The sequence below is a fragment of the Cetorhinus maximus genome, chromosome 8 (assembly GCF_964194155.1).
Source record: "Cetorhinus maximus chromosome 8, sCetMax3.hap1.1, whole genome shotgun sequence".
NCBI lineage: Eukaryota > Metazoa > Chordata > Chondrichthyes > Lamniformes > Cetorhinidae > Cetorhinus > Cetorhinus maximus.
The window spans coordinates 133148280-133175778 of record NC_135886.1 but is presented as its reverse complement, the minus strand read 5'-3'; the positions used below and the strand labels follow the sequence as shown (position 1 = coordinate 133175778).

General features: G+C 44.7%; 1 protein-coding gene across 2 annotated transcripts in view; it reads left to right on the top strand.

The window, feature by feature from the left end:
* Positions 1 to 23589, top strand: part of LOC144684001 (E3 ubiquitin-protein ligase RNF128-like) — a 152962-nt gene extending 129373 nt beyond the window's left edge. For both annotated transcript variants that reach the window (XM_078547664.1, XM_078547663.1), the window contains exons 3-7: positions 6093 to 6164; positions 14306 to 14388; positions 21095 to 21191; positions 21747 to 21927; positions 22232 to 23589. In XM_078547664.1, the coding sequence (XP_078403790.1) occupies positions 6093 to 6164; positions 14306 to 14388; positions 21095 to 21191; positions 21747 to 21927; positions 22232 to 22350 (552 nt within the window). In that variant the 3' untranslated portion in view covers positions 22351 to 23589. The remainder of the gene's footprint in view (positions 1 to 6092; positions 6165 to 14305; positions 14389 to 21094; positions 21192 to 21746; positions 21928 to 22231) is intronic.
* The last annotated feature ends 3910 nt before the right edge of the window (positions 23590 to 27499 follow it).

Below are 27499 nucleotides of genomic sequence, written 5' to 3'. Positions count from 1 at the left end.
CACTACTCTGAGGAACTCCTGCAGTGATGTCCTGGAGCTGAGATGACTGACCTCCAACAACCACAACTATCTTCCTTTGTGCTAGGTATGACTTCAACCAGTGGAGAGTTTTCCTCTGATTCCCATTGACCCCAGTTTTGCGAGGGCTCCTTGATGCCACACTCAGTCAAGGGCAGTCATTTTCGCCTCACCTCTGGAGTTCTGCTCTTTTGTCCATGTTTGAACCAGGGCTGTAATGAGGTCAGGCACTGAGTGGCCCTGTTGGATCCCCAACTGAGCATTAGTGAGCAGGTTATTGCTAAGGAAGTGCTGCTTGTTAGGCCTGTTGATGACCCCTTCCATCACTTGTCCAGTAGTACCACCAGCTGGGATCGTAACAGTTGGTATTCAGTGACCGCTGGACAGCGGCCTGTATGAGAGTGTCTGCCCATGTGTATGTCTGTGTGCATGGCTGTGTCTATGTCTCACTTTGCCGATGACTGACTGTGTATGTGGCATTGTGCCCACCTGCATGTGACTGTGGACATTTGGCAAGGGTGGGATTGGTCTGGGCAATGATCCCTTCGACAGTCTATATGTCAACATTTGTTAACGCTGGAGCTACTTGAATATCATCAAGTGAAAGAAGTATTGTTTTTAATATTAATTAGGCTTGAGCCAGCCTAGAATTAGGCATCTCAATAGGCACAGCCACAGTCTGGACATGAGCAGGAATGCAGTACAAGGTTACGTTAAATGTCATTTAACATTGATATTGAAATAGAAAATGCTAAAGATGCACAGCTGCTTAATCAGCATCTGAAGTGAGAGGTTAATATTTCAGGTTAAGGGTTTATTGCCTGCATCCGAAGGACTGGCTTGATCTAATTGGGTGTCTTTTAACCACGTCTTTGTTTAACTTTACCTACCATGCTGCAGTTAATATTACAAGGTTTGGATCTGCTGTACCATAGTTCAAAAAAGTCATCTCAAGCGCAGCAAAAAAAAAAAAGTGGATTTTTCAATATCACAATAAAGCATTTGCACACTCCCCATGTGTACAAACCAGATTCTGAGTAATATGGATTAACTGCATTCAGTGCCAAGTTTGGCACTTATTTTAGAGTGATACAGCATGGAAGGTGGCCAGCTGGCCCATTTGTGCCTGCTTTAGCACTATGAAAGGGCTATTCAATTCGTCTCTTTCCCATAGCCCCACAAATTTCTCCTTTTCAAGTATTTCTCCAATTTACTATTGGATCTGCTTTCTCCACTCTTTTTCAGACAATTTATCATCTGGAACGCACTCACTGTTTTTAAAATATTAGAAATTCACATCTCATTTCTGGCTCTTTTGCCAATTTCGTAAATCTGTATTCTCGGGTTACCCAACCCTCTTGCCAGTGGAAACAGTTTTGTGTTCTTTTATTCTTGTCAAAACCCCTCGGAATTTTGAACGCCCCTCTCAAAACTACCCTTAACTTTCTTGTCAAGGCTCACTGGTGTCTGAATTGCAGAACTCATGAGCTTTTTAAGTTAATTCTATAAGTCGGGTAGTGTGGTGCAAGAATACCCTTTCCATTCGTTCTCATGTACAAGTTCACTTTTCTTCTGCAGTCTGCTGGTTGTAGCTTTGGATTCAGTTTAGCTAAACATCTTTTATACTTCCTTTTAATTCTCCCAACAACTTATGTTGAAAGTTTTTTTGAATTGGCCCATAATTAAAATTATGTCCTGGAGTTTAGGACATTGTTTGGAAGCAAACAATTTGGTGAAATAATCCTTCAAAAGATCTTAAGCTACTACAGTTAATGCTGCTTCAAGCAATCTGACTAATAGTAACACAGTACTACTGGTAATTTCACCTTCAAGCTTTTGTTAGCCAATACACAATATGGCCTCTCATAAGACTAAGAAAATTAAGGTTGTTTTTGTTGTTTCTGTATACTTACTAACGTATACTCAGTGTTGTATCTGAACATGCTAACCAAAAGAATTTTGAAGAGCTAATCTCCCACTTTACTCATTATATTTCCCATGGCTTTCAGTCAGGAAGATGGGAGAGATATCTGACAGAAAAGGAATTGTGTACTATGCTTACTGCTGGAAACCTACCCAAGGTGGCCATTTCACAGGCCTTTCAAAACAGGCTGGCAGCCAAGACACACTATCTGGAAAGCCCCTGGCATGGTGACTACCGCTGAGTAATAGACTTGTGGTAAATGGGTTTACATTTAGACACATTGACCTGGGTTTTGAGGTCAGTAATGAACGAATGCCGCCAGCGTTCATTACACTTAAACTTGTCCACAGATTTTCCATTGGCTTTTGCACAGGAACTCAAAAAGTAATTAGAAGTCCATTTAGGCAATGCGATCTGCAGTGGATCTGGCACCTTATGTTTCCATAACCAACCTAGACTGAAGAATCGTTAACGAACAGCACAGAGAGTCTGAACCAGAAAGCATCAGTTAGAATAGTTATTTTGAAGCCAAATCGTCTATAGAATGTGAAGTGGTGTTAGGTTAGTTTAGATGGCTAGAGTGCGATACATAATGATGCCAATGGCATGAGCTCAGTCCCTGTACTAGCTGAGGTAGCTCTTGGACAGCTGCCTCCTTGCCTTCCCCCATGCTTCATGCAGAGTGGTGTCCCTCAAGCTGTAACCACTTGTATGTCTCTAACAGAGAAACAGGCCTAAGGTCCCTAGTGGACAATGGCTAATTACAAAAGGTCCGAAATAGAGGGGAAATGCAAGGTGGGATTAAGGGAGAGACAAAGTTTTTTTTTAAATATATTTTTTTCTATTTATCCGCAGCAATAATTAAAATTTGAGAAGAATGATCTCCATATTTGTAACAGTAAATTTTCAGAACCAAAGAAATTGTTTGGCAATATTTAAGACTTCTAACAGTATTAAAATGTTACTTACATTGGAATGGACAAGCTTTAACTTTTCCTAGTGAACATCTGTCTTGTAAGTACAGCAGCTTGAGGCCATTCCCTATATGCTTAGTATCATGGTGAGATATTGGTGTTGCTCAGCTTCAGGAAGGGGGCATCTCGGTCAGCAACTTCCTGATTTCTGTGTTTAACTGTGCATGTGTGGTTGCCTGAAGTTGCTATACACATTTTTAATGCTGAGCACTAATAGCCTCACTGTTTCTACCACACAATCCAGGCCAATGTATATGTCTAAATCAAAAACCGAGAAAAGGAATTAACATTAGTGGGAATTATTTATAGCTGTTAATATATTCCTTTGACTAAAATTTGTCTGAAAGTCATAATATCATCAATTGATTTACCCACCAGGCTTAGTAATGTATTTTTGCTGCATTAATATATAAATATGCAAGGAGCCTTTTCAAGTGACTTCTGAAGACTATCTTTATGGTTTGATGCAGGGTCCCAAGCCGTTCAGTCTGATGGCCCATTTAGTTTCATACTATGTTCCTTATGCACTTCCGTACACCTAAGTTTACAGAAATCAATGCAACTTGGTGTCCTGATTAATCCATGATGAGGCAATAGTGTTAATTCCTAGTCCATTACATTTAAACAGAAAAAACATGACCAATTTTGACATGGAAAGGCAATGGTACATGACTATTGGTGAGGATGGGAGAATAACTGCGAGGGATGCAGTTTGAGGCATTTTGCACGGAATGAGGAAGATCGCTGGGTTTAGATCAGAGCACCAGAACTTGTGGAACACATGGCCCATGGCCTGCACCCTGGTCACTCATAGTTTAGTGTATTCAGTTTGAAATTATAAACTAATGACCCTGCACTAAGCCCCTGATTATTTTCTTGTCCTTAATTCTTTGTTTTTAAAAAAAACAGTACAATTTTTCAAATGAAAGCTAGTAAAATTTGTGCGAAGATAAACACAGACACTTGGTAATCACTGTTCATGTGGAATTCAATGCAGAACAATGCATTCTTTTTCAATGCAGCCTATATTTGTAATTATAGACCATGGTGGCTCGTTACACTGTAGAGGAAGGACTAGACTCTCTGAGAACTCTCTACAATAAGTGGCACAAAGAACTGGAACCACATTTGCTAAACTAGATCTGATTTGTTCATATTTTCAAACATTGAGATTGGTTCTTTCATTCCTCCCCTCCCCAAATAAAATTAATTTAATTTTATTTGCTTGTAGGCGCTGAATCTTTGGGTTTGGTACCCAGTGCCTGATCAAGAGACTTTCCGTCAGGAAGGGGTGCCCACTGAGAGCTAACCACTGCCCTTGCTGCTGATCCACCTACAACCCTCTCCCTGCGACCTCCACCCTGCGAAGCCACCGCCCCCTCCCCGCCTGCCGACCCCCACATTACCTGTGGCCTGAGTTGCTTTGCGATCCTGGGACTCTGGTGTCTATCCTTCTGGCAGAGGCAGAGACAGTGGCGTAGTGGCATTGTCACTGACTAGTATTCCAGAAACCCACGGTGATGCTCTGGGCACCTGGGTTCAAGTCCCACCATGGCGGATGGTGAACTTTGAATTTAATACAAATCTGGAATTAGAAGTCTGATGATGACCATGAAACCATTGTCGCTTGTCATTAAAAACCCATCTGATTCACTAATGTCCTTACCTGGCCTACATGCACAGTTCAGCCAGCATGCAAGACTGGAGAACAGCTAATGTGGTTCTGCTATTTAAGAAGGGTTGTAGAGATAAGCCAGGGAACTACAGACCAGTGAGCCTCACGTCAGTGGTAGGGAAACTATTGGAGAAAATTCTGAAGGAGAGAATCTATCTCCACTTGGAGAGGCAAGGTTTGATCAGGGATCAGAGGGAGGCCATGCCTAACAAATTTGATTGAAGGAGGTGACCAGGTATGTAGATGAGGGTAGTGTAGTTGATGTAGTTTATATGGATTTCAGCAAAGCCTTTGACAAGGTCCCACATGGAAGACTTACAAAGAAGGCAAATGCATATGGGATACCGGGTAATTTGATAAGGTGCATTCAAAATTGGCTTAGTTGTAGGAGACAGAGGATGATGACAGAAGGCTGCTTTAGTGACTGGAAGCTCATGTCCAGTGGCGTACCACAGGGATCTGTGCTGCGTCCCCTATTATTTGTCATTTATATAAATGACATAGATGACTATGTGGGGGGTAGGATTAGTAAGTTTGCAGATGACATAAAGATTGGCCGGGTGGTTAACAGTGAGGTTGAATGTCTTGGGCTACAGAGAGACAGACGGGATGGTCAAATAGGCAGATAAGTGGCATATGGAATTTAACCCTGAAAAGTGTGAGGTGATGCACTTTGGAAGGAGTAATTTGACAAGGAAGTATTCAATGAATGGCATGACACTAGGACATTCTGAGGAACAAAGGGACCTTGGCGTGTGTCCCCATAGATCTCCTGAAGGCGGAGGGGCATTTTAGTGGGGTGGTGAAAAAGGCATATGGGACACTTGCCTTTATCAATTGAGGCATAGATTACAAAAGTAGGGAGGTCATGTTGGAGTTGTATAGAACCTTGGTGAGGCCACAGCTGGAGTACTGTGTGCAGTTCTGTTGCCACATTATAGGAAGGATGTGATTGCACTGGAGGGGGTGCAGAGGAGATTCACCAAGATGTTGCCTGGGATGAAACACTTAAGTTATGAAGAGAGGTTGGATAGACTTGGGTTGTTTTCGTTGGAGCAGAGAAGACTGAGGGGCGACCTGATCAAGGTGTACAAGATTATGAGGGGCATGGACAGGGTGGATAGGGAGCAGCTGTTCCCCTTAGTTGAAGGGTCAGTCATGAGGGGACACAAGTTCAAGTTGAGGGACAGGAGGTTTAGGGGGGATATGAGGAAAAACTTTTTTACCCAGAGGGTGGTGACAGTCTGGAATGCGCTGCCTGGGAGGGTGGTGGAGGCGGGTTGCCTCACATCCTTTAAAAAGTACCTGGATGAGCACTTGGCACATCATAACATTCAAGGCTATGGACCAAGTGCTGGTAAATGGGATTAGGTAGGTAGGTCAGGTGTTTCTCATGTGTCGGTGCAGACTCGATGGGCCGAAGGGCCTCTTCTGCACTGTGTTTCTGTGATTCTGTGAAGACTCCTGATACCTCAGTAACATGTTTTTAATGTTTTTACAGAAACAACTAAAACATGAAGCCAAGAAGGCTATTAACCAACTGGACCTACGCGTCTTGAAGCACGGTGACCAGGTGTGTATTGCTGATATGTGGCCTAGTATGATTGAATGACAACTACTGGGTATCCATGGATTTTTTTTTTTGGCAGGGGGAGCGTGGAGAGTGGGTGATCAATGGGTGTCAAAACATTTAAAGCCCCCCTGTTAATTTACCCTCTTGTATAATGAGTTTAAAAGAAAATTCAACTGTTAATGTCGTAATTCCCACCTGTATACTTTTTTTTTTACTGCGCTGGAGCCAATGATTTGTTCTGGAGGGGGTAACAAAAAAAAATCCTTACTCTGAGTTATAGTGGATTTGGACATATTTGGACTCTTTGTGAAGCAATTGGAGTCAGTACAGCTTGAACCCCAATTCAGAAATTGACCACCTACAGCAGTGTTGCACCCTTCAGATCACCCACGATCTAATTAAATGGCAGAAGAGCCCCGAGGGGCTAAGTGGCCAATTCCTGTTCCTATATGTGCCATGAGGTGGGAAAGCACTTGCATGGAACAATAGGGTGTGTGCATGTTAGTGTGAAAAGAGTTTATTGTAAAGGCATAACTGGGATTTCAACTGTGGACAAGAGTTTGATTTCACATGGAGTGAAAGGCCACCAAAGCCAAACCGCAGGAAGTGACTTTCTTTCTTTCTGTCTGTTCATTCTCGAATTTGAGCTCTGGCAAACTGGTGTTCATTGCCTCTTCTTAGGCAGGCCCTCAGCATTCAGGATAACTTGCTTCCACTCCACTTTGATGGGCTCTGAACTGGCTGAGTCCACTACACGCTCTTCAGACTCTGCCACACGTGAGCTCGGTGGTGCTTGGAGGGTTGGGTGGATGGGCCAGTTGGAGGTTTTGGTGGATGGGCCGGTCGGAGGTTTTGGTGGATGGGCTGGTTGGAGGTTTTGTGCATCCCCTCCAAAACCTCAACTTTGCCTCTGCACCTTCCCAACCAAGCCTCTAGATGTGTTCGGTGCCTTCCAGAATGATCTGCCTTCATTTTGGTTGTCACAAACCAGGGTCCCCCATGAGTCAACGGTTTGTTTACCTCTTTGCGGACACATCGAGGACATCCCTAAATCATTTCCACTGTCCTCCTGGGAGTCTCTTGCTGCTACTGAGATCTGAGCTCATTGCCTGAAGAGTTTTTTTTTAAAATTTGCGTTCATGGGATGTGGGCATCGCTGGCTAGGCCAGCATTTATTGCCCATCCCTAACTGCCCTTGTGAGAAGGTGGCAGTGAGCTGCCTTCTTGAACTGCTGCAGTCCATGTGGTGTAGGTACACCCACAGTGCTGTTAGGGAGGGAGTTCCAGGATTTTGACCCAGGAACAGTGATATATTTCCAAGTCAGGATGGTGAGTGACTTGGAGGGGAACTTCTAGGTGTTGTTGTTCCCATGTGTCTGCTGCCCTTGTCCTTTTAGATGGTAGCAGTCGGGGGATTGGAAGGTGCTGTCGAAGGAGCCTTGGTGATTTCCTGTGGCACATCTTGTAGATGGTACACACTGCTGCTACTGTGTATTGATGGTGGAGGGAGTCAATGTTTATGGATGGGGCGTCAATCAAGTGAGCTGCTTTGTCCTGGATGGTGTTAAGCTTCTTGAGTGTTGTTGGAGCTGCACTCATCCAGGCAAGTGTAGAGCATTCTATCACACTCCTGACTTGCGCCTTTGTAGATGTGGACAGGCTTTGGGGAGTCAGGAGGTGAGTTACTCGCCGCAGGATTCCTAGCCTGCTCTTGCAACCACCGTATTTATATGGTTAGTCCAGTTCAGTTTCTGGTCAATGATAACTCCCAGGATGTTGATGGTAATGGATTCAGCAATGGTAATGCAATTGAATGTCATGGGGCGGTGTTTAGATTCTCTCTTGTTGGAGTTGGTCATTGCCTGGCACTTGTGTGCTGCACTGTTACTTGCCACAGCCCAAGGCTGGATATTGTTCTGGTCTTGCTGCATTTGGACATGGACTGCTTCAGTATCTGAGGAGTCGCAAATGGTGCTGAACATTGTGCAATCTTCAACGAACTGACCTTATGATAGAAAGAAGGTGATTGAAGTGTTAGGAAATTGTTTAAGTCAGTTATATTGGTATTTGTGGGTGTTAGGAATGAGTTTTAGCTTTAAGTTTGGTTTGTATTTCTGGGCAGAGTTTTGCCCTCGTCCCGAGTAAAATAATGCGCAATGACGTCAGGCGAGCGTCCTGACATCATCGCGCACTCGTGATATTTCGTTCGGTGGACGCGCGCAGGTGCCGGAGTGGTGCCCGCCATTAATTAACAGGACACTTAAGGCCCTTTTAATAATGTAATTGTCTTTGATTTTATGTTGCCCGTGCGATTTTTCTGCTCATCGCACGGGCAAAACGAGCAGGTGGCCAGCTGACATTTCCTCAAACCCCATCCAAGGAAGGGATAAAAAGGGTCAACAGCATTGCCAGTGTGAGTAGTGAGGAGTTTTGGAGATAGTTTGCAGCTGGTTGCTTATTTGAACTTGACAGCTTCATCTCTGTTCGGGGCTTCATTCTTAGCATTTCCAGGTCTCATTTCAGGACTCATTGTTGTCTGCCAGGCCCACGGGGGATTTAGAGCGTGTGGACCCTTCCAGGTATCAGACAGCCTTCCTGGTGATGGGGATTGTGGTTTACGCTGGGGACAGCTCCTCTGAGGAGGAAGAGAGGGGCAGAAGGGAGAGGAGGCCAGGTGTCCCAGTGTAGTTTCCAGGGGAGAGACCTGTGGGAGGAGGGGCGCAGGCACAAGGAGCGCAGGGCCAGCAGGTGGTCCAAGGCGGAAGAAGCCGCAGAAGACATCACTATCCTGCTGCCAGGGTTTACAGGCAGCGATGCAGCTACCTCAATATGTCCGAGGTGCAATATGAAGGAGGCTCCGCCACTCAAGGGAGACAGCGACCTCCATTTGCCAGATGATTGGGCCTGAGATCAGTTCCGACTGTGTGGGTGGACGCCCCATGCCAGTGGCTCTGAAGGTCACAGTGGCCCTCAGCTTCCATGCCTCTGGCTCTGTCCAGGGGTCAGTGGGGGATCTGTGTGGAGTTTCCCAATCAGCTGTGTCAAGCTGGTGGCAGAAGCTCTATTCAGGTGGGTACTGTCTTTTATTCTTTACCGTGTGGATGAGGCCAGCCAGGCTGAGCGAGCCAGAGGCTTTGCAGCGATTGCTGGGTTCCCCCACCTCCGGGGTGCCATCGACTGCACACGTGGCTATCAAGGAGGGGATTCCACGCCATGAACATGCAGATAGTGTGTGACCACAGGATGCAGATTCTGCAAGTGTGTGCAAGGTACCCTGGCAGCTCCCATGACGCTCCCATCCTGAGACACTCCTCAGGTTCCAAGGCTTTTCAGTGCTCCAGCCCGCCTGGATGGATGGCTGCTGGGTGACTAGGGCTATCCGTTGAAGAGGTGGCTCATGGCACCACTCTGCCACCCAAGAACAGAGGCAGAGAAGCATTATGAGTCATGCCTCCACAAGGGCGGTGATGAAGAGGACCATAGGTTTCCAGAAGATGTGCTTCTGATGCCTCGACCATTCAGGGGAGCATTACAAAACCCCCGCCCCCCCACCCACAACTCCAGAGTGGTGTCACTGATCATGGTTGCATGCTGCACTCTCCACAATCTGGCTCTGGCAAGGGAGGACCCACTGGAGGAAGGGGATCTTGGTGCAGCTGCACAGGCCACAGATGATGAGTCCAGTAGTGAGTCTGGTGAGGAGAACGCTGAGGGTGTGGATCCAGACATTGGTAACCTCCCAGCAAGGCAGGGACACCAGGGACGCCTTGATCCAACGCTCTTTTAGCTAGGCTGCCAAAGATCAGCTTCAACTGCATGCCAGGGCTGCCACCTCCATCCCAGATGTCTGAAAGGACCCTTTCATTTGAACACAAAGAACACTCATTACCGGTACAATAAAGTTCAGAGCCATATATATCCAACATTACATACTTGCATTCTCTCTACCAATTTTATATAAAGAGGTGAAGTATCCTCAGGCCATGATGACAAAACCAGATTTATTTCATTCCCACATATACAGACTTCTGACATCAAACTCTCTAGCCTTAAGTCCCAGACCAGGAGACAGAAATTAAACATACTTGAACATAAAATCACCAGTGACCTGTCCCTCTTGTGCTCATGGTGCCTTTAACTTACACTTGCAAGTGCTATGCCTAGGTGCTCTCTCTTGCTGGCACCGGCATTGGAGATAGTCTGCTGACTCTGACTCTTGTTGGCCTTGATGACCTTGGCAGTCGCCCTCTGGCCAGTGGAGCCTGTGCTGGCCCCGCCTGGTAAGGAGCGGCCAGTGCCTTACCTGGCATCTCCCCAGTCATCGCAGCTGCATCAGATACTACAGTCACAGGCCAAAGGGCAGAGGAGCATCCTGAGACGAGCCCTCAGAGATGACAGGCAGCTCGTGTGCCCACATGAGGTCGCTGTGGACCTCCCTGCTCACCATTGATGGACGGGCACCTAGCTGGGTACTGGATGCCTCATCCATCTCCCACACTGACACTGACCACCTGAGGTCAGTGCCTGTGTGAGGGCTTGCAGGTCCAAGCGCAACCCCAGGAACCTCTGATTCTGTCCCTGGAGTTGCCTCTCCATGATAGTCGCCACTCACTCAATGGAGAAGACAGTGCGCTCGTCCATGATGGTCAACGCAGTGCTCACGCTTCCACAGGGGAGACCATGGCACGCACACCCTCATGGATCTCCACCAAATCCTCCCGCACATCCTGCTGGACATCCAGCATCTGCCACCTAATAGACTACTCCAGAGGCACATTATCAGCCTTAGAATGAGCATCATCCTGGTCCCCAGCAGTCCTTGATTGCCGGCGCCCTGGGCACTCTGCCGCCTCCTGCACCTCCAAGTGTGAAGTGCCCTCACCAATGTGCACTGAGATTCCAGCAGCCAAACTAATGCCCACCAAAGTGCTGGTATCTGCGCTGATGCCCGCTTCAGAGAACGGGTGTGACACAGGTGACAGGGGCTCCCGGTGGTCCTCTGGTGTTGGGGTGGCCCTTCGGGGTCCAGAGACTGTGTGCGTGCTGGCTAACCCAAAAGAAAAGAAGGATATGTCATTAGTTACAGTCATCACACTGTCACTGCGCATGCCAGTCACCCGGTGAGACAATGGAGATCTGCATCATGGTGCCATCGTCTTCAAATGATCAATGGGGACTCCAGGTTTGAGGCTCCCATCAAGAGACCACACTAGAATGGTTGCACAATCCAAAAGTCACACCTCCGTGCACTGCGCTCTTGCCTTCATCTGGCACCCCCGCCTCTCCACGCCCAGTTGCACGGGGAACATTCCAGCTCCCGAGCTCCAGGGCATCTTGCTCGAATCTGGCGAGCAGCAGCAGGTTGGGCGGGCCTCCGCCTGTTCATGCCCTTTCGGCCTGGTTATGGCTTGTCTTCTCCTGAAAGGATAGAGGAGCATTGATTAGTAAAGTCTCTACATGCAGCACCATTGCAGCCTGGCCAATCCCAGCCTAGGAACACCACGCAGGGCACATCTGAGTCATGGCCCTCAAGCCGCAAGGCACTCAATCTAAGCAGCCAGGTCTCACCCCCTTGGCTATAGCATGATTGACAGTTAGCACTCAGACTCTAGCACCCCTGTGTTCCATGGGGGACGGCCACACCTTCACACTTCTGCTATGCCAACATGATACCCTTCCTGAGTGCAGCAGGTCATTGAAGCGCTTCCGGCACTACACACAGGAGCGCCACATCATGGCTGCACACCCTGGCTGCCACCTTCTCCCGTGCCCTTTTGGTGAGGTGCGGTGGCCTCCTCCTCACATCTCTGGGGACAAGGGTGTCCCTCCTGACAGCCACCTCCTCCAAGTCCTGGCAAGTCACTCATCGGAAAACCAGGGGGCCAAGTGCCCACCCAACCTGCCCTCCAGCCTGGCGTTTGCTGAGACATTCGACCGCATCGTTCGTCTGACTGGCATCCAGAAGCCCTTCCTTGGCAGTCTTTCTGGGGCTGCCTGGGCTGCCTTTATACCAGCCACTGGGCCTGGTGGCTAACAGGCATCCAGGCTTAGCCTTTCCTGGGCAGTGCATTGCCGCGTTTCACGCTGAGCGCTCCTTAATTGGCCCACCAGCGTGAAGTCGCGGTCGGGGCCCAATCGTGGGCGGCGGTCAGTTTCACGGCTGCTCCCGGGACTACCTGCCGCGCCCACCCGACAAGGGCAAAATTCAACCCTCTGTATCTGTTTGTTAAGCAAAGTCAAATGGAGTTTTAGTTTCACTTTCAAAGATGCTTGCATTTCTAATGAGGAGTTTTAGGGCTCCTATAAAATAAAGGTAAACATACAAAGGTGGAAGGATTGGAATGTGGCCTAGCAACAGGGGGCCAGAGAGGCAGGTTCCCCCCCCCACATAGAGAAAGAGATACACACACACACATATACACACACACATACACACACACGCACACACACATACACATACAGACACACGCCGGCCAGAGCGACTGGAGTAAAGAGGACAGCTAAGGTCCCAAGCTAAAGAAAAACCCCAATATTCCAGGGGAGTGAAAGAGGGGAAAGTCCAAAGGTGACCTTTTAGTAAAAGGAAGGACAGGAACCTGGGAAAAGATCCTGTTAAGTGAAGTTAAGAGTGAGGGCAGAGAGAAAGGCTCCATGCTTCAGGTTTAAAGAGACAAAGCTGCAGAAAGTAGATTTAAAGCGAGAATAGCTTGCAAGAGGCAAGGACGTCTGTAACTCTTTGCTATAGGCATGTGACGCAGTGACATACTGTTTATGCCGAGTCAGAGAGACAGAATGTGTAGAATACAGCATGACTGCGTGTGGTGACCCAGGGAAGAGGAGCATCAGAAGAAGAATTTTAAACCCTGGAGGTGAACCCTTGTGGAAGGCATCTGAGAAAAAGCATCGGCTTAGGAGAAGATTTCAAGACGAGGTCTTGGAGAGTGAATATTGGAAACCCTCATGTGAAGAACGGAATTCAGTGAGACTGGTTGGCTCACAGTGTGACAAGTGTCTTGGGAGTTGAGGAGAGATCCATAGCATCTGGCTGAGGTGGCGTCTGTCACTTGATTTCAGAGTGTGGTGTGTCTGACCACAGGGTGTCATCAGTTTACATGATGTACACTCATTGTGTACATAAGAATATAAGAGCTTTGCAACTTGTGTTATCCTTACAAATCTGTATACATCTGTAAAGGTATAGTTGTGGGTGAAGGAGTATTGTAATATAGTTCCTCTTGTTGAATAAATGTTTTATTCTTCTGTTAAAAGCTCATCAGCTGACTTTGGTGACTGTTCAGTAGCTACTCTCCACGTATCTAAACAAACAAATAAAAGTTAGGATCTATCAAACTTGGTTCCACTCTGGGATCAGGCTTGTCCAGGGATAACCTCAGCTGGGATCCTAACAGAAGCCGCTGAAGACGGTTGGGCCGAGGACACTGCACTGAGGAACTCCTGCAGGGACGCCCTGGAACTGAGATGATTGACCTCCAACAGCCACAACCATCTTCCTTTGTGCTGGGCATGACTCCAACCAGTGGAGAGTTTTCCCCTGATTCCCATTGACCCTAGTTTTGCTAGGGCTCCTTGATGCCACACTCAGTCCAATGTCAAGGGCAGTCACTCGCACCTCACCTCACCTCAGGCGTTCAGCTCTTTTGTCCATGTTTGTACCAAGACTGTAATGAGGCGAGGAGCTGAGTGACCCTGGTGGAACCCAAACTGAGCATCTGTGAGCAGATTATTGCTTAGCAAGTGTTGCTTGATAGCACTGTTGATGACGCCTTGCCTGGAGAGTCTCTTGCCGGTGTTTTGGTTCTGGGCATTTGACTTTCACTTGCAAAAGAGGATCTAAAACAGAGTTGTGGATCTTTCAATATTTGTAAAATAGTGGATTGTTGTAGAGCCACTGAGTTTGAAAAATCTTGCATGTATTGCTTTTGAACGTATGCTGATTTTTAAACTAGGTGTCACACGGTCATTTACACACAGTTTGGTCTCTAACTACTCATCACTGTGTACATGAACACAAAAGGCAATAAGTCTGTCTTCTGCTGACTGCCTAATGAGTGAGGCAGCCTTTGACTGACAATCAACTAAATGCTGAAAGCCAATTTGTCCTTTTCCTTTCTGATCTTTAGGAGACTGGTCCAGATGCTGACAGCTGTGCAGTGTGCATTGAAGCTTACAAACCTAATGATGTTGTTCGCATCTTGACTTGCAAGTAAGTACCCAACCATTATGCATGTTCTTGCCTGAAGTATCTACATTGCATAGTATAAAGAGGAGAGTTGTATGTGAAATAAGCTGTTCATGAAAACTATAGTGCCCACATTGAGCTGAGCAGAATTATCCAATTCATAATATAATAAAGGGAAAATTGTGTAAGAGTAAATACAACTGATAAGTGGTTGCCCTCGCAATGATCGTTAACTGTTTCTTCTTTTCTCCCATTGAACTTTTGCGGAATTGTGTTGTAAATGCTAAGTATGGGGAAACTCAAAGCATGAGAATGGGCCATCAACAGCAAGACAAGTCTTTGAAAGGGTGTTAGGAAATGGACGTGTAGAGGATTCCCTTGGGCCAGCACAATAAACGGTGATAAACCTGGTTGTGAGGATTGGGTTTTCCCTCGGGTAGTTGAGGTTTTCTCTGACGATTGCAGATCTGGATCTTTCGAATGACTCTTGTGGCATCTACAGGTAACCTAGATGAATGTTGCAGGTATTGATGCTTGGATTGGACCTGTAATATTTAGCATGGGTCCTAAAGCTTGTGTTGATCAGTGCGGAGGGTAAATCGGGCAGGAAGATTTGGCTGGGGCATGACCCTTATTTGGCCGGTTCTGGAGTATGCAGCACACTTGTCTCTATCAAATTCCGTAATCTTGCTGTATGGGATACCAGTTTTCTTATTTTAGAGTTGAATTACTCATAGTGAAGATAACTACATCCCAGTCAGCCGTCCAATATTTTCTTTGTAATCAACTGAGAGTACCCAAAGAACTTCAGTGGTTTTTAGTGGTGTCACTGTTTGTGCTCAAGTACCAATTTGTCGTCTCTTAATCCATTGGTCAGGCGTTGTTATGCCTTGATCACTGTGCCTCATATACACTGTAATTAGTTTCAAAGGCATTTAAGAGTGTGTCTTAAGGCAGAATCAAATGAATAAGTCCTATTATTTTCCCAACCCTTTGTGAATTGTGTGGAGAATCTAGCTTGCTAAACAGATCTCTTATGTAAAGTCCTCATCTGTTATAGTGATCTAAACAAAAACATGATCAGCTAGGGGCCTGACCTTGTGACTGAACATATGATTGTGAGTAATCTTGTGACTGAAGGTATTACGGTGTGTGATTTTGTGATTGCAGTATAACAGCATCAAAACAGTAGCTGTCTGGTGTTGTCAATGCCCCAAAAAAACAACTACCGTGCATTGAAGGGGACTGCTGATGCTTCAATCATCAAAACCACCTCTGCTTACCTTGAACATTTATTTTGTCTTGAAGCCAAGAGCTGCAAGACATAATGTCACATATGAAGTGTGTAAGACACAGGGAGGGAGTGCCAGAATTAATGAGCAATGTCCAACGTTACCACAAGATCGCCACAAACCTGTCAGAAAAGGTCTGTTGTTGCAGCATCATCATAATGTACCTGGAAAATATTTTGTTTACTTGTTTGCAAGCAATGAGTGTAATTGTGTAAGCGGCCTGTCACACATAGATGTGTGTATATCTGGTCTCTTGTTTTCCCTCGGGTCTGAATATGTTTGCCAAACAGCTCATTGCCTGTTTAAAGCAGCGTCCTCAGTATCATCTCCTCCTTCAGGTACCAAGCTCTAAGAGGGCATTGGTGACCATGGGCTTCCATTGGATTGGTCCATGATTTATGCTCAACAAAGTACTGCAGTGGTTTGCCATTGCCTTTTGCAATATGACTGACCAGGCAACTCTCCTGATCTTACCACCTACCTTCAGGTGTATTAGAAGGATTTGCACGCTGATAATCAATGTTTGGCCACGTTATGAACATACCTCCCGTGGCCATCAAGTCCTGAAGTGGGGCTTGAACCTGGAGTTTCTGGCCCAGAGGTAGGTTTGCTGCCACTGCACCACAAGACCTCCCATCCTTAGTATCTATGCAGGCAAAAATTAAAAATGCTTTTCAAGCTTCTGTACTAAGAAGGCAGTTATAAATGTGCTCCTTAAAGTGAAACGTTGATAAACACATTGCCAGCTAAAGGAGAGAATTAATTGTTACCTAACTACTGGCAATTTCCAGGTGTAAAAGCTTTTGATCAGGACTCTGTATAACAAAAAAGACTTTGGCCTGAATCTTGCAAGTCAGTCGTGTATGCCACTGACTGTGTAAAACCACGCCCCTACTTTTTTGGCCTGTGCAGTTGGAACCTGCTCTCCCAGCTGCAGCATGAGCCCATTGGTGGTCAGAGTGGGGAGGCCTAGTGGTGAGGAGCATTGCCTGCGAAGCTGTGCCCTCTCTGGTGCCTTGAGCTGAAGGCACACCACTTGAAGTCTGCTTTCAGTTCAGTGACAGCTAACTGTGTCTTTTTAATCATTTGCAATCTTCTAATTGCAGCCCTATGCCTGGTATCAGCCTTAAATAAATCAACATAAATATTGGCATAACTGCAGGGCAATCAGCCCAGGTTTTCACATTGACGGGTTTTACCATCAACATGGGCTTCCCAGGAGCCCACTCAGCAGACCACAACTTCTGAATTTCACCATAACTAGGCCCCTCGGAAGATGTGATGTCATTGTGCGTTGCGACCCTCCAGAGCGGCAGATTTCTCAGCGTTCACCACTCCCAGGACCACAAGATCTGAGCCTTTGTTTGTTTTTAACAGTGTTAAATCTATAAATGCTGCAAATTTCAAACAAAATGGGAAAATTCTAGAGACACTGTTCTGATAAAGGTTTGCATCTGAAACTTTAACTTGCCCGTCCTCTCCACGGACACTAACTAACCTGTTGAATGGACCCAACACTTTAAGGCTGTGTTTTAACTTTGAATGATGCCGTTGTCTATCTTGTTATGAAATTGGATGTTCAGTCAGATAGCAACACCTGTCTCTTGATCAACTGTAAATTGCTTTCAGTGCTCAATTATGAGGATGGGTTACGGAAACTCTATGTACACCAAACTTTTGAAGATGGCAGGGAAAGTTGAAGGCTGTTGTTGCAGTGAAAGAATTGGTACCCTTGCTTTTATTAATAGAGATATGGAGTACAAAATAAGGAGGTTATGCTAAACCCTATTTTACATATCTAAATAAAGGAGCACTATTTAGGTCTTAGCTGGAGTACTGTGTTCAATTCTGGGCAGCACACGTCTTAGGAAGGATGTCAAGGCCTTAGCGAGGATGAAGAAATTTACTAGAGTGGGACCAGGCATGAGGCACTTCAGGGGAAAGATTAGAGAAGCTCTATTTAGAGCAGAAAAAGCTAAGGGGAGATTTGAGAAGAGGTGTTCAAAATCAGAAAGGGTTTTGGTGAAGTAAATAAAGTGAAACTGCTTCCAGTGACAAAGCCAATGCGTTGTTGAGGTTTTCTTTATTCTTTCACCGGATGTGACTGGCAAGGCTGGCATTTGTTGCCCATCCCTAATTGCCTTTGAGTGGCTTGCTAGGCCATTTCAGAGGGCAGTTAAGAGTCAACCACATTGCTGAGAATCTGGAATCATATGTAAGCCAGACCAGGTAAGGATGGTAGAGCATTAGTGAACCAGATGGGTTTTTATGACAATTGACAGTTTCATGGTCACTATTACTGAGACCAGCTTTACATTCCAGATTTGTTAATTGAATTTAAATTCCACCAGCTGCTGTAGTGGGATTTGAACCCTTGTCCCCAGAGTATTAGCCTGGGCTTTTAGATTACTAGTTCAGTGACATTACCACTACACCACCATCTTCCCTCCACCCCACCCCCCCGAGATCTGCAATCCATTGCCTGAAATGCTAGTGAAAGCAGATTCAATAGTAACTTTCACAAGGGAATTGGATAAATAGTTGAAGGGGAAAACATTCAGGGCTATAAGTAGAGAACAGGGGAGTGGGATTAATTGGATAGCTCCATCAAAGTGCTGGCATGGGCATGATGGGTCGAATGGCCTTTTCTGTGCTGTATCATCCTATGATTCTAAACGTTAGCTTGTGCTTCCCTGATTGAAGAGTGAGGGGCTATCAGCTTGAGGAGTTTAAGATCACCTACACCTGAGAAAATCAAAACTAAATGGGATAAAAGAGCACAGGAGTCTAGGGATACAGGTGAAACGATGATTTTAAAGCATCACTGGTATTGAGATCCCTGTAGAGACGAATAGCTTTTAAAAAGAAAATTAAACTTCCAGTTAATTGCTGAACAGGTGACATGACAATATTTGATGTTTTAAGGTATTTACTGTAACAAATGGACTAAAAGCACTATTTAAATAGTCATTTGGTAGTACAGAACTTGAATATTGCTTGAAAAAGAAACGTTGAAGCTTTTCATCTTGCATTCATCAGGATACTTCGCAAGAATAAGGGGAAACAACAATTTATACTGTATGTGAAGAGAGTGCTGATGGGTAGAGGCATTGCTGTGGAGAATGCACCAGTGATGGTGACTGACAGTTAACTGCTGAGCATTGTTCGAAATTTAAACCAGGAAACTTGACCCTGATTGGTCAAGGCATTGCCCTGAGGAATGAGTCAGCAAATGACTGTCAGGTATTTTCTTTAGCTAAAGCAGGCACAAAGTGTATACATGTTCTTTCTGTCTGCCCAGAACAGGGCCCTGTGTATTAATATATGTAGCTTCCAGTACATGCAAATGCACCACTGCAAGCCCAACTGGCCATCTTAAATCAGTTGTCAGCGTAATTCTTAGCACAGAGGATTATTTAGCAAATGTTGTCCAATTGCGGAATCGCGTCTAATGTTGGACACTGTTTTGAGTTTTGCAAACAGGCTGGCTGGTACGGTCTGTACCTTGCCCATTGCAAACAATAGCTAGGATGTGCTGTTTGATATGACCCACCAGTCCTTGGGATGTACGGCCTACATACCGAGCAGCACACTGACACTGAAATTCATATACCACATGACTCATCTTTGTCTTGATGGCAGCATCTTGTTAGTGGCGAATAACGCTCGTGTTGCTACTGCATTGTAGCAGCGTGAAACACTAGCTTCACCTGTTGCTCAAATTTTTAAGATATCTTGCCCTTTCAGGGTAGACTTTTGGGCACTTTTCAGGGCCGAGAGAGACGGCCTTAGGCCCCTTCATGAGTTTGCGTGATATACAGCGCGAAATGATCTGATCAGAGTAGCCATTATACCACCCTCTCTCCCACTCACCCTTACTGCCAGGCAGATCTCACAACGTTTCACATGACCCCCTTCATTTTACCGTAAATCAAAGACACCATTCCAAAACATAGCAATCTTATAAACCTCAAACTTCATAATTGTAACACAGGTTAGCAAAGCAATTAAAATTGCTACAAAGCACTAGCATTTATTTGTAGGGGTATAGTATTCAAAATTAGTGAAACAGTCAAACTGGTATGGGATTGTGGTTAGGATGCGCTTGGATAACTGTTCTGGCCTCCTTACTATAAGAAGGACAAAAGCACTGAAGAAAAATGCAAAAAAAAAATTGCATTAATGTTACCGGAACTGAGAGATTACACTTTGGGATAGATTTAAATAAATCTGGAATGAAAAGCTAGTATCGGTAATGGTGGTCATGAAGCCATCAGGTTATTGTAAAAACTCAACTGGTTCAACAATGGCCTTATGGAAGGAAGTCTCCTGTCCTTGTGACTCCAGACCCACAGCAACGTAGGTGACTGTTCCTGAAACGGCCGAGCAAGCCACTTGCTTTTAGCAAGCTTCTTTACAAAGAAGCTCATGCTATTACAGTGTTCCTAATTGAACAAGAAAGGACTTGTGCTAGTTATTATGCCCTGCAGATGTCCCAAAGTGCTACACAGCCAATGAATGACATTTAAAATGCGACCATTATTTTTATGGCAACAAATGACTTCACAGCACAATGCTACAAACAATATGAAGAGAAATGACCACGTAACCTGTTTTTCTTTCTGGAGATGTTGATTGGGGTCTGAATGTTGGCCAGGACACCAGTCACGATTCCCTGTCAAGATTTTAATAACAAATTGGAGGCAGTTCAAAGGAGGTTTACTAGATTGATACCTGGAATGAGTGGGTTGTCTATTGAGGAAAGGTTGGACAGACTGGGCTTGTTTCCACTGGAATTTACAAAAGTGAAGGGTGATTTGATTGAAGTATACAAGATCCTTAAAAGCCTTTTGACAGGGTAGACGTTGAAAGGATGTTTCCTCTTGTGGGTGAGTCCAGAACTAGGGGGGGCACTGTTTTAAAATTAGGGGTCGCCCTTTTAGGACAGAGGTGAGAATTTTTTTCTCTCAGAGGGCTGTGTGACTTTGGAACTCTCTGCCTCAGAAGGTGGTGGAGGCAGGGTCATTGAATATCTTTAAGGCGGAGGTAGGTAGATTCTTGTTAGACATGGGAATCAAAGGTTATCAGGGTTAGATGGGAATGTGGAAATCGAAACACAAGATCATCAGTCATGAGCTTATTGAATGGCGGAGCATGCTTGAGGGGTCGAATGGCCTACTTATATTCTAAATGTATCAAATATACATAATATTTTTAAGTTGTTTTGGGAACATTAGATGCCATTGGTTCAATGCTTTTTAATCACAACAAGTAAATAGCTAATACATTTATTAGGAAATGACTGATCAAGAGCACTCAGTTCACTGCAGTTATTCAAAAAGGTAGGTACCACCAGGGCAGCTATGGATGGGCAATTAATACTGACAGCTCCTATAAACCCAATATTTTTAAAAATATCTTGTGACCTTTCTTTGCAGCCACATATTTCACAAGAATTGTATTGATCCATGGCTTCTGGAGCACAGAACCTGTCCCATGTGTAAATGTGACATCCTGAAAGCACTTGGAATAGAAGTAAGTTCGTTATGGGTCTGTTTATGCCATAACCTAAAGCTTGCAATAGAGAAAATGGAATAATTATAATGGTATACATGAACCTTTTACAGATGCATACACTGAAGAGTAAAGATTTTCATTTGTATAGCGCCTATCGTGACCTCTGGTTGTCACAAAGTGTTTTGGAGTCGATGAGGTATTTTTGAAGTGCCTCATCTGAAAGGCGGCACCTCCGACAGTGCAGCACTCCCTCAGTCCGGCACTGCAGTGTCAGCTTGGACTATGTGCTCAAGATTCCGTAGTGGCACTTACAGCCTTTAGACTCCAAGGTGAGAGTGCTACTAACTGAGCTTTTGCTGACATCTTCCTACACCACTCCTCTGTAGGTCTGTCTACGTGACTTTGCTAATAGTGTTTAATTGGAGCCAGCATTGAGTCGTTCCCATTCGGAACTGGACTGAGTGTGCAAACTTCTTTTGCAGAATTCCACAGCTTTCAAACGCAATATGTGAGCATCTGAGTTTCACCTCCACTTTTTTCTGATATCCATGCATTGATCTCTACTTGGCACAGGTTGACATAGAAAAGGTTGATGAGACACCGGAAACTGAGCAACCGCCCAGCAATCCTCCCAGAATGGGACAGGACAGACACACAGAGGTTCCCGAGAGTGCCATTTATACTCTGCCAACTGTTTTTGGGCCTGAGCATCGAGTGGATGAATCTCCTTTAACTGAGGATAATCACTATTTCAGTGAGTAGTCATGTCTCCCATGAGTCCGGCTAAATTGTGATTGTCACCTTAAGCGTGTATTTCTGAGCATTCTTGATTTTGGAAATGTGCTAGAAGTCAAAGCGACTTGATTCTCATTTTAAAAAAAGACAATGCAATTTTATTTTTAAAAATGCCTTATGTACAGAGGCATGCGTTCCAGGAAAATATTTTTTAAAATTTTAAAAATCATGTATGTTTGACAATATTTCCTAACTATCTTATTTACAGATACTTACCTCTTTTTCCCCTTCCACTTATATCTGATTCTCTCTCCTCTCCGCAGGCGAAGAGCAGCATCTTTTCAATAATGACGCTCGAGCGAATTCTCTGTCTGTATATGTGCTGCCACAGGACAACCCAGGCTATGAAGAGATTGATCTTCAGGATGAAGTAAAGTCATGAATCGTTCCAAAGAAGTAAAGCCCTGAAAATAAAGCCAACCATCAACTGATATGCAGGGAGCACCTCTTAAATGAACTCCTTTTTTTTTTTGGTTTAAACAAAGACTTTGGAGTGGCCCACATTCTACTTTTTCTGCATTTTTTAATGCCAATGTTATAAAGGGACAGATGATTTTTAGATAGCGTAAATATAACAGGCAGCTCGTGATTAGTCCTCATGCTGAAGCGCTCAGCACTTCACGCAGTGACTGCAGTCGATTTAACTGATATGTGGTGACCACAAGGCTGCAGTGAAGACGAAAACTGTTGAATGTTATTTTTAACCCTCAAGGCCAAGACATTGACGGTTTGCAGATTGCTTAAACCTCTGGTTTTCAAACGTTTTTTTCTGTGTAGAGGTGGGGCGACGAGGAGGTGGTGTGAGGTTGGGGAAGAGAAAATAGGCACCCCCCCCTACAAATTTGGATGCATTCCTGTTCTGATTCCTAGAAAAATGTATAGAGTCAACTACCTGAGGGAAAATGAACATCACAAAGAATAATGCATTTTTTATTTTGTATCAGTATACAGCAATAAAAATATTATGCCAGCAAATCATCAAAAACAGAAGGGCACAGCAATGTCCTGCAGACCCTATGGGATTACTTTACAATAATCTCACAGGGTCTGAAAGCCCCAGTTTGAAAACCTATGGCTTAAACCAGTGTGAAAAGTGGAATCCATTTGTCATGGGCCTTTAATCCATTGCTAGCACTCTGCTGACTGTTGCACTAAATTGCACTACACTTTGATGAAAATGTAAGCAAAAGGTTAATTGTCACCCTATTAATATAATTCTATAATAATGCAAACAAAGCCTGCACTGTCTATTCGTGGTCTCACTCCTGGTTAATTGCATCCCTGATATGAAAAGGATCTTTGATTTATCATTCTCATTATGTAAAAGGCAGTATAGCTGGTACATTTCCTGCATGATTAGTGATGAATTTACCAGCATTCTGCTTCACTGAAAGCAATAGCTCATCTCCACATTCTTTTATTTTTTTTTTCCAATTCTGAAACAATGAAATATTTGACTTTTAAAGGCAAGCTTCTCATCTATTTTCAGGATCCAATAATGAGCTGAAGATGTTGTCCATTACATACATCAGTTGCCTTTAATCAAACCTTGTGGTCACAAGAACTTTTTCTATGAATACAAATCTTATGCAGAATTGGCTTTCTTTATGCAAATTTTTTTTTTAAAAGCAACCCTCTTAACCCTCAATAAAGTAAATCTATTTTGGAGATAAAGCACGTTTTGTGAATATTTTATTTGAAGACTTTGAGTAGTTAATACTGTCGAACGAGAATAAAAGGGAACAAAAAGATCTGAGAGGAAGATGCTAACCAGCCTAGTGAGGCATAGGCGTGCATTGGCGTCTTTGTAATGGGCTAGTTTTTCTATCGCTTTCCAAAGCAAACTTGAGACTAATTCTTCAAATTACAAAGAACAGTTGTTCATGATCGGCAAGGGAATGAAAACTCTTGTATGAACCTGTTCACAAGTGTGCAGGTTCAGGAGTTCCTAAAGGGGAGATTATAGGAGAGAGTGGGATCTATTTTAGATTAACTTTAATTTTTTTTAAAATTGTAATTCCACAACTGCCTTACTTTAATATCGAGCTTGTATAATCCTTTCACATAATTGAATGGAAGCTGTGGTGTTGGGTGGTGAGCGTTTTGGCAGAAAGGGAGCATTTACATTCAGTGCACTTGCGCGGTTCATGTGTCTTGAGTCGCTTTTGTATTTTGCGTGCAGTAGGATCTCTTGGTACTGAGCAGCTTTCCAAAACCAGCAGGTTCTTGGTTGGTATCCCAGCCACTGGAAATCACCCTCCTGGATCGTGCATAGGAAAGGTGTTTAGAGCAGGGCTGGAAAATGTAATCAGTCAAAACTCACTTGCTATGTTGATCTTCCAGCAGAATGAACAGCCCCTGTCTCTGTCTTACTTCGGTAGGCTGAGATTCCACTGGTTTGGCATTTTGTTATAAATGACCATTACAGGAGCTATTACTTAGTTTGGTGGTGTCAGCAAAGTCACGCTGCTCACCTGATGCCCACTATCGATCGTGTTTTTTTTGAATCACGGAACACATGAACCGTGCATGCACTCTAGATACAGTCTGTGGAGATCCACTTCACTGATATAAATAGGACACATTTTAGTGACTTGAATTTAGTTTTTTTTACTGCAATACAGAACAACCCTCAAGAATCACCTTCTTAGGAAATGAAGCCAGATTTAACAAAAACTTGAAGTGTTGCCCAGGGGTTGCTTTTCTGTTGACCAAAACAGAAAATGTCTCAAAGAGTGCTTCTATCTTTTTGCAAGTGTGTTTAACCTTGGCAATTATGTAGCAAATTTTGATTTCAATATTTTGACTCCGTATCACGCAGTGTTTGCTGGCTAATTTCAGCAGATACCCATCACTCTGTTCAGCGAATACTAAATCCATAGCACTCTTTCCTACTGCTGCACAAAGTCAAGAACTACCCGAGGGTTTCACCATCTTTTGCATATATTCTTTTCTTCCCCTACCTGTGTTCACTTGAGCGAATACAAATCCTATTACTCAAAGTGTGACACTTGATTCGGGTTTTCTGAAAGGCCACTTCTAAAGTGGCCACAAGGGCCTAATAGAAAATAAACCTCCAAATGTTGCCAAATTCTGGGCCGTGATCAGAGTTGCAGCTGACCTGAACTGGAGCAAAGTCGCACGAGAGAACGCCAGCCGAGCGTCCCGATGTCATAGCGATGTCTTGTCATATCACAGCCGGCAGGCGCGCGCAGGCAGGAGTTGGAAGCACACCCGCCGACAATTTGAAGTTCCAATTAAAACCCCAATCGACCAGGATTTTTCGTGTCCCGTGCGCTTTTACGCAAGGCGGCCTTCACGTTTTTGCATCATTCTCGATCCGGGGCGAGATAAAATGCCCAAAGGATGTTTTGAAGGTTGAGGGGTTAGGAGCATTGCTGTCAGTTGTTTGTAGTTGCCTTAAGAGTGTTTGTTTGTGGCATTTTTTTTGTGTGTGCAAATATCCTTTGAACAATACAGTAGCTCCTCAGCAGTTGTCAGCCTTCAGTGAGCTCATTGTAACCCTCTCTTGTTGCGTCCCGCCACACTCCACAGCAGCGCTGTATGTGTCTCAGCGTGCGCTGTATGTGTCTCAGCGTGCGTTTCACGCTGCCCGCCAGTTAATCATACCTTCCCCAATGCCGGCCACGAGCGGATTTCAGGTCCCGGATTTTCCGATCGGTGTTATTTTAACGCCGGTGGTAATCCGTTTTAAAACAAGTGGGCTGGTGCCGGCTTTGAAATAGTGCCAGTGCAAGAAAGCAATAGGAATAAAAGTGGTACACACAGTCTATGGCTGGGGTTTCCCAGCCCCGCCCGTGGACAGGATTTTTTTTTTTGGTGCTGCCCAAAGCAAATGCACTTTTGGCTGGCTCTCCAAATTTTCCATGCCCGCCTGCGATGGCTCCCGCTGCGAACGGTACCACAAAATCCCAGCCTATGTCCCAGAAAACATCTCTCAGCTAAGCATCAAATAATAAACGTGAGCCGGTCGCGTTTTGCTGCGTCAGCCCAATGTTTTTGGTTGCAGTTATCTCTCTAGCTGCCTGATTGTTGCGACTGGAGCTTTACTATTGTTGGATTGGCCCCTGCTCCTGGGCCTGGCCAAGCTGGCACTTAACAGGCCCAGGCAGCGGGTCATAGAGGGGGGGGCCGTTACCCCCGATTGCCTGCCTGCGTATTGTGGTTACATCTGTGCCCGGGTGCCCTGGGAGAGGGAGCGCATGGTGTCCGCCAGCACGCTTGAGGCCTTCGGCTGGGCACCGCGGGGGCTGGGGTGCATCATTGACCCTGGAAACCACACTTCGATTTATTTTTGATGAGCTTCCTTTGAGTTTTGTCCTTTTTTGCGACAGTGCCCCTTTAATTTGTTGATTTTGTTCATGTGTTCATACTCAAGGGTACAACAATATTGTGGGATAGAACCTTAACCTTCTAAACACTGCAGCTCCCACTAATAAAACATTAACGCCTACCAAAGCTCGTCTTTCAACCCTATGTTAACGGAGAGTCACTGGAGGTCATTTAAACTGAATCAGCGGAGAATAACGTTAGGTGGGGCGTAGAGCCAACTTTGCCTTGGTTCTTTTCAATTTTCTGATGGGCGAGTTGGGTTAAAATTGCCCCCACACCACCCTTTTATTGCAGTCAACATACCTCTCATTACAACATTGGAAGTTATTTTTTTTTTAAATGTAGAAGATTCAAAGGCCTTAAGTACTTATTAAAATCACATTTTAAAGCAGTATGCACCATTCTTCATATTAATCACATGCACTTTATTTAGGGAACTTAATGATTTTTTTTTTAAAGTTTTGCTTTCTTGGGTGAGCTTAAATGAGAATGTTATAGCTGGTATCCTGCAAACTCGACTCCTCATAAAGAAATTTAAGTGGGTTTATTTTACATAGTGCATTTTAAAAATAAAGGGACAGATGAATATTTGTATTGGAACTTTCTGTGTGAGAATTTGCTGTACATATGATTAAAAAAAAAATCATTTATATTGTCAGGATTCCTTTAGCAAAGTGTAAATAAATTTGATGTTCTAATAAATGGTGTACTGTTTTTATACGAAGCTCTCTCCTGAACAATTACTGTGAAATAATCAGTATTATTGGTGCATCACTGTGGGTTGAAATATGGTGCAGAATATTACATTCAGACAGTGGGCGGCTCCTGACTGGCTGTCAAATAGGTCAGGTCCCTGATGTCATTCTGCCTGAATGTGATACATAAGGCAAGCAGGGTGAAAAATCAGAAGCCTGTCCACCTTCCTGATCAGGCCAATATCAGCTTCTCGTGGCAATTAAAATTGCCAATTCATCGCTGTTTTCCATGGCCCGTGCATTTTAATGGTGGTCGCGTGGGCAGGCACGAATCAGGGCAGGATGGCCGGAGTGCTCTAGAGCAAGTTCAGAGACCAGAGGGGCACATTGTGAGGAGCAGGAGGCTACAGTTGAGTCTGCAGAAGAGGTCAGGAAAGTTTGTCTTTTGATCACTCTGAGCACAAATTTGAGTTTGAGCCAGTG